A 15,649-nucleotide genomic window follows, 5' to 3' on the forward strand; every position below is an offset into this window, starting at 1 on the left:
TCTCACCAATAATCAAACAGTTGGATCACCTTCAATGTATTTCTGATGAAGTTTTTGTTGTGATGAAATCTTCTTTTTATTTTTCTTTTTTGGTATTTCATCAAAATCATCTTGAAGACAAGTAGAACAATTGCAAGTATCAAACCAATTATGACCATCAGAAGTTTTCTGTTCGTAAATTGGTTTCTCTGTTTTGTCAAATTCCGCAACATAACATTTTCAAGCAAACCTTGAAATTGGATAGGGAATATTTCTCTGGTTTGATTTTCAATAGCTCTAAGAGTTTGAAAACTTATTTGAACTATTCCATCAGGTATTCTTGTCATCCTGGAAGCCTTTACATTAATAAAAGCCAAGTTTATATGCTCTAACAGGGGCATCTATTATATTCACTCTAAATGATCATCTCAACATCGAGATGTACTAATATAAAATAAAAAAAATATTTTGATTCTCAAAAATAGTGAATCTTGCAACACATTATCAAGACCATCTATTTTCAAAATATTCATTTATTTATAGATCTACTTGATTTGTACCATTTTTTAAATTTAAGAAGAGGGTCCTATAGGATCATTTATCACATATTTATATATCGAAAAATTGTTTCATCTGGCTGGACCGCATTTTTACATATGCATTCCATAAAGTGTAAAGCATCGATCTTAAAAATGGATGCAAGTATGTGTTTCATCTAAAAACAATGAAAACTAACGATCCAAATATTTTCTTACTAGAATTATTATTTGTAGTTTTTTAAATTTATTTATTTATTCATATTCATTATCTCCATGTTAGGGATTACATATCTTTAAAAATTAAGTCTTAAAATCCATCTCAAATATAGATTTATTAAGAGGGGCCTGCATTTCTATATCTGCATACTAACCGCATTGTAACCAGATTCATAAATATATATATATATATATATATATATATATAAACGAAGTATGGGTTGGCTAGTCCACGCCAGAGCCCGTTAACATCCCTAGGGAAAAGATATATATGGCAGAATATTTTAAAAGATATTATCATTTTGGAGCTCCAAATCAAATGTTGCTTGAAAAAGCCAATCCAAAAGCAATTCACTCGGAAAAGGAAAACAAAAAGCTGTTTGGAACTTCAAAAATAACCCAAATCTACTGCCACCCCAAAGTCCGATTGGGCCTCCCATGTTGCTGGACAGTGGATTGTAAGGGATTTGGATCGTTTCCAGAGCTCGACTCAAATCTTATAATCTTATTTGGAGCATCATAATTTGGAACTATCCACCACAAACTTTTCACTGTTAAGGTGGGGTAATATAATATGCTTGTTGGTAGATGGAACAAAGCAACATAGAAGGCACACAGTGTAGCGAAGGGAGGAGTTAGGTTGTTGATGCCCTAAACCAATGTTAACAAGCAAAGAAAAGCTACAGTGGAAGTGAATGTTCGAACAGAACAATGGAATTTATGGAGAAATGCAAACATTTGTACATAATCCTAATTGGATTACCTGCCAATATAACTCAATCAGTAAAACCATTTCCTGGAGTAACAAAACAAGCATGGCCTGAATTCCCGAAAAACCCAAGTACGCTAAACAATGAAAACCAAATCTATGGCTAAACAAGCCTCCACTTGTAACTAAACCAAGTTAAGGAAAAGCATTTGAGAAAATCAGCCAACTTTCTCCAAGCAAATGTGTGACTTTGAGCAATACTTAATCAAGAAAATGTGTTATACATAAATTAGAGAAAGACTGCCTTTCCTCACACAAATGCCTATTAATCAACCTCATAAGGGAATTAATTACTTGAATATAAGAGCATCACGTCTAGGACCCACACCAATGTAGTTAATGGGTATGCCCAATATTTCTTCTATCCTCTCTACATAGAGGCGAGCAGCGTCAGGTAGATCCTCATATTTTCTAATTTTGGATATATCACTATCCCACCCAGGAAGTGTTTCATACTCAACCTGACAATGCAAAAGCAAGGGATATCAACAAAAAAAAAAAAAATTCTTCTACTTTTGCTAGGCAACCAATGAGTAGATCATGAGTAATAAGAGCTTTTACACTTTATATAGCTGAAGTGAGAATAAAATTCCAAGTGCCAAAATGACATATGATGACATTCATGGTGTGACATTATAGTCACATATGAATCACTTACAAGATCACCTCCCATGGGTGAAATGAGAAGCCCCAAAAAGAATGAACAAAAATATGTCCAGTACAATGTATGGCAAAGAGATAATATAAGCATGTACCATTATATTATTCACAGAAGAATGGCTCGTCACCATCATCTGTTGTTGAAAGTGGATAGTGCAGACGACACGTATCGTACTAGTATGATACATATATCATAGCCCACAATCCTAAAACGACCTAAACTATCTTAGCAACAACTAGGTGCCCCCACTTTTTTAATACAAAGCATTCACAAGTAGTAAGGAACCCAGTTATTATCACTATCAGAAATCTTCATCAAAGTCCAATAAAGTCTCTGTTGCCAGCATATGATAGAATACATATGGTATTTGTAGAAAAAAACAAACCTTATAGTAACTTTTATCCCAAAAACAAAAGTAAAAACGAGGGACTTGTCAGTAACATCAGGTCAACTGAGACTCTCTTCATTCTCCCATACCTTCTTTGAGGATATGAAAAGGAATGAGACAAGGACCATCATTGGTGCCACTAAGTTCTTCTCTCAACCCTTATCCTGCATCATCACCATTATTCCCTCTTCCTGGTCCCATCTTCATTCTTTTCCACTAGTCAATCCTACTCTATTCTGATGAACTCAAGAAACAATAGTGGAGATACAGAATCCTGGTGGACCAAACCTGCTAAGGTATCCAAGATAAGCCAATCAATGTTACAGCAACAAACAACCATTACGAGTTCAACCTCGAACCTTGTAAATTATGAACTATATTGTTGCAGATGCAGATCAGCTCCTGTCTTATAAAGCTCGTTCATTACGTTATGTTACAGTTATAGGTAACTCTCTAGATGTACAACAGTATTTTTTCTTTGTATAATGTCAGAAGTTTTTAATAGTTGAAGCACAACCTTTTTTTTCAGTTTTCTAGTCAAACTGTCAGGTTAAGGGGCGGATATGCTTCCTATGATCATCATCACCATCCGAGCCTTATCCCAACTATTTGGGGTAGGCTATATGAATCATATTCTGCCATTCTGCTCTATCAGGGACCGTGCTCTCATTCAGACCATAAGTCATCATATCTCTTCTCACTATTTCCATCTATATCCTTTTAAGCCTTCCCCTTGTCTTTTCAGAGCCTTCCACTTGAACCAAATCACCCCTCATAACCGGTGTTGATATACTTCCTCTCAGGTACAAAAATTTTCTCAGAAGTAGTGCGAGACTTAGAACACATAAACAAAATGGTATTTGATGAAAAGAAGAGTCATTTTGTTAAAAAGTGAAAAAGGCAACTGCTTAAATCCAATGTTCAAAAGGTTTTTTTAGGTCACAAATTCTAGTTATTCCAATGTATCAAAGTAATTGTATATCTATGGCAGTTTTGGTGATATTCCTCAGATAAATGTTACTTGGTTAATTTTTACCTTCATTATTCTTTGGAAGTCGTCAAATATAATTGTAACAAAATTATCTACTTCTCCGTGAAGAGTGATTCTCAAGGCTAAGTCGAACATCAAAAAGAGTTATTTGAATGATCTCATTGATAAATGTCTTTAATTTATTGGACATTCGTTGGAACCTAATGAAGATGGCCTTGTATCGATCAATTTCTACATAAAGAAGGCCTTGTAGCGATCAATTCTCTTCCTTACTTCATGTGTTCCCTTTGGAGCTTCTTGAATATATCGAAAACTTGGACCCAGAAGCATGTGACTCTGCCAAGTTTAATCCAATAATCACAGATGTTGGTCAAGGCAACCATAGAGTGGGGGCACTGCATCACTATTTTCTCATTCCATGACAGGAGAAAGAGGAGAGGAATCTATCTCAAATAGAGTGATTTCCTTAAGTTACCAGGTTGATATTTTCACTCCAAATGCAACCGATGTGCAAAACCATTTTATGGCTTCTCCATAGGTGGATTTCAATGTGGATGCTCTGAATAGTGATAATCAGACCATTGACAAATACCTATTATTCAAAACCTTGGAGAAAGTTTCTAACCCATAGGCCAAGGATTTTCTAATTTCTATTTGTGGGTGACTTGCCATGTACAAAATAAACAGTTTGAACAGCGTGCAGTATTTGTACCAGATTAAGAATAAAGGGATCACGATCAGTCAAATGGGATACAAATCTGATATAGTATGCAAAAAAAAAAAAAAAAAAAAAAAAAAAAAAAGAACGATAAAGGATGACAATAGAGTATGCAAAAAATCAGGAAAAAGAAATACATTGATCAAATGAGATAGAATGGCTGTATGCCGTTTATAGAATGCAAGAAGAACAACAACAAGAAGAAGAAAAGTAATGTCAGTTCAAAAAAAGAAGAAGAGTGATGAACACAATAGATATAGAAGTGCAAATTCTACAAGAGGCACACTCATCATCGACAAATTATTAGAGGGCTGTAGGATGGGGTCTACCAAGAGGCATGTGCTATGCACATGTGCTAACAACCTCTAGATGGTACGAACATTTTTTTTTTTTTGGTTGGGGAAAAAGGAACACATTAAAAGTGCTTAAAAGATGGGGATTACAGCTTAGGTTTTCAACAAAGATAATGATCTTCAAAATACTAGAGAATTTCTCGTTATGAGTACCGGCATTCAAAAGATTTTACTCTTTAAGTATGGATAAAGATAAGATATTTCGTAGTTACCGGGATCTACTCTCTTGCTTGGCAATCCCTTGCAGAACCTCAATTCTCTCGATCCCGGAGCGGATCTCGTCTGAAACTCAATTTAGATTTTCCGGGATCTCGCCCCATCTTATAAGGGAACGAGTTTCTTACAATTTCATTTCACGTTCCTGAATATTACATGATCTAGTTCCCTAGTCTTATGGTTCGCGTTCCAGAGTGTATTGGGACTTAGATTCCAAAATAACGTAACACAAGAATCGCCACATATGGCATCTAGATCCCACCACTATGGGATAGCTAGTGTGGAAGGATGGAATATCTCTATCCCCCCTTCAAGTGGTTGTGAAATCCTGATATTGGACGGTAAATTGCAAAGCCAAGGTTTTGGACATTGCTCCCCCACCCTCCCACACAACACCACAAAATCGTTGCCCATTAATGTTTCATAATTTTATGATAACTTTACATCATTGTGATATTTTATGACAATTCTACATCAATAAACAATTGCTCGTGTTCCTCAATAATGAGTACTCACCTTTATTTTCTTTTTTACAAAGCAGCAATACTAACAACACAATTATTCCAGGTATATATAGTGTTGATTTATGTATCTTTTTTTTTTTTTTTTGAGAATTGTGTTGGTTTATATATATTTACACATAACTATTTAGAATGTCATAATTTGTTTAGTGAAATGATCTATCTACTATATTAATATCATGAACAATGGATTAGTTTAAGATTAGTTTAAAGTTCCTTATTTATTTCATAGAAGACTAAGCCTACATGTTATTGGTTAACAACACCAGGAGCTACATTTTAAAGCCACGGATCCTTATTCCAACCTACCCTAGGAACTCATGCTCTAAGAAAATGGACCTCGCTCTTGTAGAAGTTATTCCTCACTCCATAATATATTGGATCACTTTTACTGATGTGCTCCCCAAGTTAGGAAACTAAAAAAAATGCCCCTGGGAACTTCGCTTCTTATGTATAGGATCTCGCATCTTTATATAATGATTCTTGATCTTATGTAATAAAGGAGCTCGATCCCCAACACACATGGACCTCGATCCCCACCTTTGAGATTGTACAGGCATAGATCCCTAATTAATACAGGGATCCTGAGTATAGCTTTGATCCGCCAATCCCGATCCCACCCCCGATCCCGGAACCGTTCCCGTACCCAACAACTATGAGATATTTATTAAAAATGAGAGTTTCCTTTTCCAAATAGACTGCATATTATAAATTTCCAAAGAAGATATATATTACAAGAGAAGAATACGATTGAATTAGATTATAGGAGTAAGTAACCACGAAATCCCACTTTGCAAGGTTCTCTCAATAGGTATCCCACCCTAAAGTTTCTCCTCTCCATAGGGTCCTACTCTAATTAAATACCACATATTCCTACGCTTTAATGTGGCATATATATGTAGAAGAGATATGCTATAAAATCCAAAAATAGATTTTAGATCTTAATTATCCCAAGAAAGCAAGCTTACATATCAAACAAACTAAGAAACTTGCATGAAGAATTAACCATGTTGAGTTAACAACCACATTATCATCATCATCGTTAGAGTCTTTTTCCAACTGATTGGGATCGGATACACAAATCCTAGTCCATCATTCTACTCTATCAAGGGTCATACCCTCAATGAGAGGCCATAAATCCCCATATCTTTTCTCACTACTTCCAACCATGTCTTTTTGGCTTACCCCTTGCCCTTTTTTAGCCTTCCACTTGAACTAGCACGCACCTCCTAACAAGTATTGTATTAGGTCGCACTGCACATAGCCAGCCCACCTCAGCACCTTTTTTTCATCTCGCCTATTGGTAGCACACCTAACTTCTCCTGAATGTATTCATTTCGAATTTTATCCCTTCTTGTCTTCCCATTCATCCATCTCAATATCCTTGTGTCACCTACAGTCATTCTAGGGGTTGAGTTAACAACCACATAAGGGTAAATTAACAATATAGTGTACGTGGGGCAAAAGATACACAAATACCTTCTGAGATTTAACAGAAAAATGAAACATGGTAAAATTTACTGTTATAAACTAAGCAATTCTTCAAGAATGATGCATATTACGCATAATATCCTCAGTGTGATACAAGACATACAATATCATAACACAAAATTTTGAACGAGCAAGAAAGCCCAAAGTCATTACTAATTCAGAAAATAAAACACTAAGTCATGAAATACTTACAACCAATTGCTCAAGAGTTAGAAGATCTGCTGGAACAGATTTCAGTACTTGTCCATTTTGTGCTCTATATGAAACCCCCAACTTGATTTCAGGAAGACCGGATAGGACGTCAAGCTTAGTCAGGTTGAGAGAGGAGAATCCATTGATCTGACAACAATATTTCAACGCAACCATGTCGATCCACCCACACCGCCGAGGTCGACCAGTGGTTGTACCAAACTCATGCCCAGCAGCCCTAAGCTTTTCACCCATCCTGCCCAATTGCTCAGTTGGGAAAGGACCAGAACCGACTCTGGTAGTGTAAGCTTTTACCTGTGCAAAGAAACAAAAACAGTGATTAATGGAATCACAGTTTTCACACTTTTAATACAAAATTCCATCAATCCATTACAGATAAAAGATACAATTACTTTCACCAGGCATGTATAAAATGCACACCATTATTTTTTTTTAAAAAAAAGGTATAATTGTGTATGCCATTTAATCAAATACCAGTGACACTTAAACCCTCTCATAAAGGTGAAAAAAGATATTGCTGGTCTTTAAAGGCCAACACACGTGCTTCATTTTTCACTGGTAAATAAAAACCCTTGAAGAAATTTGTTCATGACATTTTATCTCTATTTACAAGGAGTATAACATTGTCCAATCTACTATTGGAACTGATACTCCACCGAGGTGATCGCCAGCCAATGAAATAATGGACAGTGATGCCCTGGAGGGAGAGAGAGAGAGAGCCACCAGAACAGGACATAACTGTCAATGATTTCAACAGATTGTCGTGACACCAATGGACTATGGCATTCCAGAATCCATTGGACTACGTACGCTTTCCGGTAATGAACAGGCAAGAATGCAAATAACTAAAAGACATATTAATTTTGAGCTCTTTGCTAATTCGACTTACCACTCCTATCAAATCACCCAAAGATCTTGGAGAGATACCAAGCCCAGTGCAAATCCCACCAGCTGAAGGATTAGAGGAGGTCACGAATGGGTATGTTCCAAAATCGATATCTAACATGGTTGCCTGACCCCCTTCAATCAATATCTTCTTCTTCTGTGAAATCGAGTCATTCATGAAGTGTATCGTATCAACAATAAAGGGCTCCAACAACTTGGCAAACTTCTCATACCTTTTCACTTCATCATTGAGAGTACAAGGAGTGTATTCGAACCCTTTGAATCTCAATACAGCATCATTGAGGAGAATCTTTAGCTTGTCAGCAAACATATCCATGTGCTTTAAGTCACTTATTCTAATGCCATTTCTGATCACCTTGCTAGAATAACAGGGCCCAATACCTCTCTTTGTTGTCCCAATAAAGGAATTTGAAAGTTCAGCTTCCCGAAGCCCATCAACAACTTGATGGAAATCAAACAACAAATGAGCACGATCAGAGATAAACAGTCTGCCCTTGCAAGAAATTCCATTGGATTCAAGACCCTCAATTTCTTTAAAAAAACTAGGGAGATGGACCACAACTCCATTTCCAACCACACATACTGTTTCTTTGTTAAGAATTCCTGATGGGACAAGATGAAGAGCAAATTTCTTTCCCTCACTGTTATATATGGTATGGCCTGCATTCGCTCCTCCCTGTCATAAGGAAAGCAAAATTGTTATCCAAAATCACAGCAAGTAAAGACAGATGTCATTCCCTTCTATTTTCCATTTCCTTTTCGTTACTTTCTTTGTTCACAATTAAAAATATATCTATTCATGACAAAAAAACAACAAAAGTTTGTATTACAAAGAAACAACAAATTGAAGGAAACAAATAATTCAAAACTAAGCTTCTCGTTGAAGCACATCTTTGTCAGCTTATCTGCCAGTGAATGGCTTATCCCAAGTTGATAGTGCTTCTGGTTCTTCTCTTGTTAAGGGACAGAAAAGTTGCAATGACATCATGGACACTTTATTACATATATGCAACATTTGGAAGTATGTCAACAATAAACTGTTGAACATTAAGGATCCCCAAAAAACAAAAACCAATAACACTGACAAAAAAGAATCGGAGGAGAAAATATTACAAAGCAGTGAGAGGGAGGGAGAGAGAACCAACAAAGGTAGATACAGACTTAAAAAAAATATTTACACCTCTGCCTCTAGGTCATAGGTAAACTAGTAAGACTATATGACATTCTCATAGTTAAGACAATTTAAACAAGTATAAAACAAACATAGATATAATTTAGTTCCTGAAAAAAATCAGTAGACATCATTCAAAGCCTAATTATTTTTTCAACGAATGGAAATTGCTAACTATCTGTAGCATATATGAAGCCATCCAAACTAACCATTCCCAATAATAAAGATCTGTCAACAAACAATGTCGCTGAACACAACTCCAAAGCATTGTTATGTAGGTCCAATTTGGTTTTCTAAAGCTCATATGTCTATCTAAACATGTTTTAAATAACAGAATATAATTCACAACCACTTTAGGAATAAAACTGTTCGAGGGAAAGCATGCTATAATCAAAAAGACTAAGGAAAGACATAGTTTGAAGGGGGCCATCGCCATCCAGTGATAGAGAAGGAGGGGACCCTACCAGAAAAGATACAACAAAAAAGTGAGCCACATTCTCTGTGAACCTCTGAGACATTTTGTAGTATTGTGAAGGACAAGTTTGACCCTTTTGCAGTTATGTTTCAATTTCATTTTTATTTTCTGCTTATTAGGATATCATGTTCTCCATTTTTTCTTAACAAGTAAAATGTCCAACCTGGGCCGGAAAGAAACCCACCAAATTATGATTACCAGCCATACACATTAGGAACAGCAATTCTTAATCTAATGGTGGAAATGAAACACCAAATTGGATTACATTTACAAAGTACTTAGCATTTCAAGTCACACATCCATATTTTTAAAGACAGAACATTTTTAATGTAATTTTTACTGTGTTGAAATGATTAGGAGAAAGAATTGACATCCCTAGTTGAGTTATGCAATACAACATTGGTGTGAGTCAAACGCAATACAACGATATGCGTTATGCAACAAAACCACAAATAATTTGAGCGATGTAGACCTTAAAGAACAACAGTTTGCAGAGACTTGCAAAGGGTTTAGTAAAGAGAGTAAACCCTCATTACACTTCAAACTCAATTCTAGCTGATTTGCGAATCAGCATTAAAACCAGATTTTCAATTTCATTTTCACAAGTGAAAATATTTTTCCAAAAGGAAAGGTGAGTCAAATAGAAACTTTTAGGATTTGATATTCAATGACACTGCTCAAAAGCCTGGACTAACTTTGAGACTTGCCTAGGGCGCGGATCAATTCAGCTTGGGGAGTCCCAAGTGGCCCCTTGAGTCCAATATAAAGGCCATATAAAGGCCAGGAAAAGGTTAAAATTCATAATTTCCAGAAAAATCATAATAAATCCAAAAAATACAAAATTAAAAATCACAATACCTATACACAAAATGCACAATTGACTTGGCATAAAGTTTAAATCTAGTTGATCCAAGCTATTCAAATGTTTGGCCAAATATCGTTTCGATGATTCGAATCTTGGAAATCAGAGATTTTAAGTAGTTTTTTGTGGAAACAAAGCCCACGATTCAATAAAAAACTCAAAAATAGGCTTAGGCAACAAATCTCAACCAAGATTGAACTAGGGTTGCAAAGAATCACAAGTTTTTGGACTTCAGCGAAACCGTAGTTCAAACTTCACAATCTTGCAAATCCAAGATCTTTTTTTTTTCTCTCGAATATGATGTTTTCCAGCAGCTAAAGGATGCAAAAACAATCATAAGCCTCAAATTTCATACCAAATGAGGGCTTGATTGAACAGAAATGTGAAAATGGGGGGGTTGATTTTCCAGCACCCACCCACCCCCTATTGCACGCCCCCACTTGATAATTGTGTTTTTTGCCGAAACTTGGCGAGTTCGAGTTTTTTGCTTTTTCCTTTTTTTTCCCTCTTTTTTTAACCTCGCCTGAGTTACCACAGTAACTTGGGCGAGTTCAAGAACAATACATATCCTGGGCAAGTGGGTGAATTCGTCCTCATAAGGTTGTTATTAAACCTCACCATCATCATAGCCTTTTCCCAATTAATTGGGATCGGCTACACGAATCCTGGTCCGCCATTCTGCTCTACTTAAGGTCATACCCTCAGTGAAACCATAAGTCCCCATATTTTTTCGGACTACTACCAACCACATCCTTTTGGGCCTACCCCTTGCCCTTTTCAATTCTTCCACTAGAACTAACTCGTGTTTCCTAACAGATGTTGTATTAGGTCGACGCCATACATGGCCAGCCCACCTAAGTCTACTCTCTCTCTCATCTTATCTCTTATTGGTGCCACACCTAAACTTTCCCCAATGGATTTATTTCGGATTATATCCCTTCTTGTCTTGCCACTCATCCATCTCAACATCGTCATCTCCGCTACACACATTTTATAGGTATATTGTTTTTTGTCTATCAAACATTCATCCCCATAAAGCAAAGTTGGTCTCAAAGCTGTCCTATAGAACCTACCCTTCAACTTCATTGGTATGCGGCGATCACATAAAATTCCAATTGCACATCTCCACTTCACCCACCCAACTCTAATTCTATGTGCGACATCTTCCTCAATGTCTCCATTTTCCTGGATTATCAACCCAAGGTATCGAAAGTGCGGTCTTTTTTGTAATTCCTGGCCGTTAATCTTAACTGCTTCCTCGTCTTTACTCCTATTATTATTAAATTTGCATTTCATATACTGTCTTAGTCCGGCTAATTTTAAACATTTGGATTCTCAAGCATCCCTGCAAAGTTCTAACTTTGTTTTGACGTCGTTTTGGGTCTCATCGATTAAAACTATATAATTTGCGAACAAATGCACCACGTTACCTCATCCTACAGGTGCCTAGTTAAGTTGTCCATAACTAAGACAAAGAAGTACAGGCTCAATACTGACCCTTGATGCAGACTTATTGTCCCTGAAAACTCACACATCTCTCCAATAGTTGTTCACACACTAGTTAGCGCTCCATCATACATATCTCTCACTAAGTCGATGTAGTGTCTGGAGACTCCTTTCTCTTCCAACACCCTCCAAATCAAATCTCGAGATACTCTATCATAAGCTTTCTCTAGACCAATAAAGACCATGTGGAGGTCTTTTCCCTTCGCCTTAACTTTTCAATCAGTTGCCTAAGCAAGAAAATAGCCTCAGTTGTTGACCTTCTTGGCATAAAACCAAATTTGTTTTCAGATACACTCGTTTCATGCCTTAGTCGTTGCTCAATCACTCTCTCCCAGAACTTCATAATATGGCTCATAAGCTTGATCCCTCGATTGTTCGCACAATTATGTATGTCTCCTTTGTTCTTGTAAATAGGTACCACAATACTTTTCTTCCATTCGTCTGGCATTTTCTTTGTTCTCAACACTTTGTTGAACAACCAGTCAATGCCAATCTCCCCCATGTACTTCCAAACCTGTATTGGGATACCATTTGGTCCTAAAGCCTTTCCTATCCTTATCCTTTTTAAAGCTTCTTCAATTCTGACGTCCTAATCCTATGAAAGTATCTATGACCTCCGCTCTCATTTATACCAACAATTCCTTCTATCACTATGTTTCCATTGTGTTCGTCATTTAATAATTTTTTAAAATATACTCTCTACCTTTCGTTGAGCTTGCCATCCTGATCTTCACTCTTAATGGATTTAATATGATTTAGATCCCTACAATTTTTCTCTCTTATTTAATCTAATTTGAAGACATCATTTTCACGTTCTCTTGTTCCCAGGTTGTTATTAAGCATGAGTAATTCAAATGAGTCCGAGTTGGATTAGCAGAGTTATTAATCAATACTCCATGAAACACTATTGGAAATAAGAAGAAGGTTGAATGCGTACTAGAGTCAATCTTATGCATTGAAAAGTCAATTATTTGAGTTTGGGCACAAAATTTTAGTTTTCTCATTCAAATCTTAATATATTTTGATTTAAATGAATCTTCAAATAAAGTTCTAGAGATCGTGGAGACACAAAACCTTACCTTTTTTAAAATAACCGAAAAATATATGTTTTTAATATTTTTGGTTGACAACAACCTCAAACTTATGGAGGCCAAGGTCTACGCAACCTAGCCTACTTCACCCTTTTTAATACCTTGGTAGAGACCTACAAAGAAGTTAATGCATGATGCCAAGACCACTTATCAATGAGAAAGGAAAGCTATCTTCTAATCATTCTGAAGCCAGCCTCTCTGCCAAGTGCTAATGTCCTTTACCACATTCACTCCATTGATGCCCCACAAAAATTGGAGATGGAGGATGAACAAGAAGCAGAGGGCATTGGGATTGTTTCAGGCTTGGACAAGGAAGACATTTTGGACATTGATTTCCACTCCTCTGCCCGCCATGCAAAACCTCGACAGATATGTGTTGCACAGGTTTTGAAGAGCCGCTGATTTCAGTCTTTAACACATCAGGGAAGGGACTCAAAAACCAACAATTTCCATCTAGGCTTTATCCACAGTTTGTTCCATAACATTGTAAGACAGGTTTTCTTCAATCCACCATATTCTTGGGGGCACGCATTGATGCACTACTTTTCTAAGGAAAGAAACTAGAAAAATGCGATTGTTTAGCCCGGTTCAAACCTACATTCAAATTTGGTGGATCAAACCATCTGTAATATATTTGCCAGTTCATTAGGGACCAGATTACTTGCATGCAGTAATATTGGTTTTGGCGATTTATTTTATGTGTTCCTTTCGGCCACTTGCTCCGCACCTTCTATTTTATCTTTAATCTAAGTCAGACAGTGTACCTTTTGAAAGCAGTTTGTCCATTTATTAAAATTATATACAATCATTAAAAAAAAGCACACATACACACACACACAAATTGTACAATCAAAAGCTTGTCTTAAAAAAAAAAAGCACACACACACATAAATTGTACAATCAAAAGCTTGTTTCTAACCAGATTACAACAATATTTCCAAATAAATCAAAAAATTCCTATTTTAAACAAACCAAAAGAATCTCAACCTCTTAAGAACCCAATACCCAGGAAGCATGCTTATCAAATACCCAGAAATTATAAAGCTATTAACACACATATTTCCTAAATCATACGATAATAGCAAACCTAATATTTCACAATTTTCTAACAATAATATCACAGGGAGATAAACAATGTGCACATAACAATAAATATCATTATAACTAAATTTAACCAACAATCTCGTTCAGTCACGAGACCATAGTATCACAGCTCAAAAAAGAAAAAATTTCTATAAGAACTAAGAACTTCAGAGATTCAAGAGAGAGATTCATATTTTTTTTTTTTTTTGGGGGGGTGGTGCTTGTGGGGGAGGTGGAGACGTACATGTGAAAAGAGTTGGTGAAAATTGAATGAGAGAGAGACTTAGAGGCACCCAAGTACAAATAACACATAAGATTCACCTGAAATTCAGAGAAGAAAGAAGGGGGGAGAGAAAGACAGAGATTACCAACACTAACAAATTGAAAAAAAAAAAAAAAAAAAAGCCCAATTTCTCATATCATCCAAAAGATCAATTGCAGATAGATACATGATAGAACAAACAGAAACAACCAAAACCCATGTCTCAGCTAAAAGACCAACCTGGCAACGCGCAACAATGTCGAAATTCTCGGCCAAAATATCAACCAGCTTCCCTTTTCCTTCATCTCCCCACTGAGAACCCAAAACCCCACAAACTTGACCAAGCGACGACATCCTCTCATTCCTCACCGTTGTCTCATCAGTTGAAAGAGCAGGTGAATCCAATGTATTTGCAGAGCATCTTAGGGTTTTCGAGCCCGTTCTTTTGGGACCAACATTGGGAAGAGAGAGAGAGTAATTGCATTGCTTATGATTAGAGAGAGAAAGTTGGAGAGAAGAAGGGGAAGAGAAGAGGGGACCGTTGTTCAAACTCAAAACGGAAGAGAGCTTCATGGTGGCAAATGGTTTAGCGGAGAGGGTTTGGAGGGGATATTTAAATGGGGTTTTTCCTTAATATGACCTTCATAATGCTCCTGTAGTTTTCTTTGGCCTTTTTGGATTTATGGAGTCCAGACGGTTATGCATTGCACGCACCTGGACAAAGATCTCCATCGTGATCCATCACAAAGTCAATGTTTCTCTCGATGGCGTATGCTATGCTCCCGTGGAAGCATATACTATTTATCTACTCCCTCGGACTGAAGGTCTTTGGATTCCTCAACCCACAAATGTTTTCACGTGGAGAAGTACAGTTATGACATTTTGATCAAAATTTTAGAACAGAAAAGTATTTACATCAAAAACTATCCCTATTTCAAGCTAAAAATAAAGAAATTTGACTTTCAACCCAAATTTCCCTTATACAACGACAAAAACGTCTATTTTATAAAATTCAATTAATTATGTCAAAACACCCTCACAAATTAAAAAAATAAAATATCTCAAATTTTAAGTTTTAAAAAGTCAAATCTCTTGTATTTTAATACTTTTTTTATTTTTTCAGTTCATGAAAAATGTGATTTGAAATTCTCTTTTTTTAATTTAGCTTCTAAGTACTGATCCAAAAAAAATTAAGCTTCTAACGAGGCTATAATATATTCGTTTTGCTTCATAAAATTACA

General features: G+C 36.2%; 1 protein-coding gene across 2 annotated transcripts; it reads right to left on the bottom strand.

The window, feature by feature from the left end:
- Positions 1–1,670: 1,670 nt before the first annotated feature.
- Positions 1,671–15,063, bottom strand: ADSS (adenylosuccinate synthase). Of its 2 annotated transcripts, none has more exons than XM_006850144.4 (4): positions 14,649–15,063; positions 7,942–8,634; positions 7,035–7,346; positions 1,671–1,964 (listed from the first exon to the last, which is right to left on the bottom strand). In XM_006850144.4, the coding sequence occupies exons 1-4, from the start codon at positions 14,979–14,981 to the stop codon at positions 1,794–1,796; spliced, it is 1,509 nt and encodes a 502-aa protein (XP_006850207.1). In that variant the 5' UTR covers positions 14,982–15,063; the 3' UTR covers positions 1,671–1,793. The 2 variants fall into 2 exon arrangements, with proteins under 2 accessions (XP_006850207.1, XP_088719263.1); XM_088863137.1 differs by lacking the exon at positions 1,671–1,964 and adding an exon at positions 6,269–6,744.
- Positions 15,064–15,649: the final 586 nt, after the last annotated feature.

The sequence above is a fragment of the Amborella trichopoda genome, chromosome 3 (assembly GCF_054954075.1).
Source record: "Amborella trichopoda isolate Santa Cruz 75 chromosome 3, AtrichopodaSantaCruz75HAP2 v2.0, whole genome shotgun sequence".
In the NCBI taxonomy this organism is placed as follows: Eukaryota; Viridiplantae; Streptophyta; class Magnoliopsida; order Amborellales; family Amborellaceae; genus Amborella; species Amborella trichopoda.

Coding starts and splice junctions, on each gene's coding strand:
- ADSS (XM_006850144.4), bottom strand. CDS start 14,981: ATGAAGCTCTCTTCCGTTTTGAGTTTGAACAACGGTCCCCTCTTCTCT. Junction 8,635..14,648: donor ACATTGTTGCGCGTTGCCAG/GTTGGTCTTTTA, acceptor TCCTTATGACAG/GGAGGAGCGAATGCAGGCCA. Junction 1,965..7,034: donor TAACTCTTGAGCAATTGGTT/GTAAGTATTTCA, acceptor TTGCATTGTCAG/GTTGAGTATGAAACACTTCC.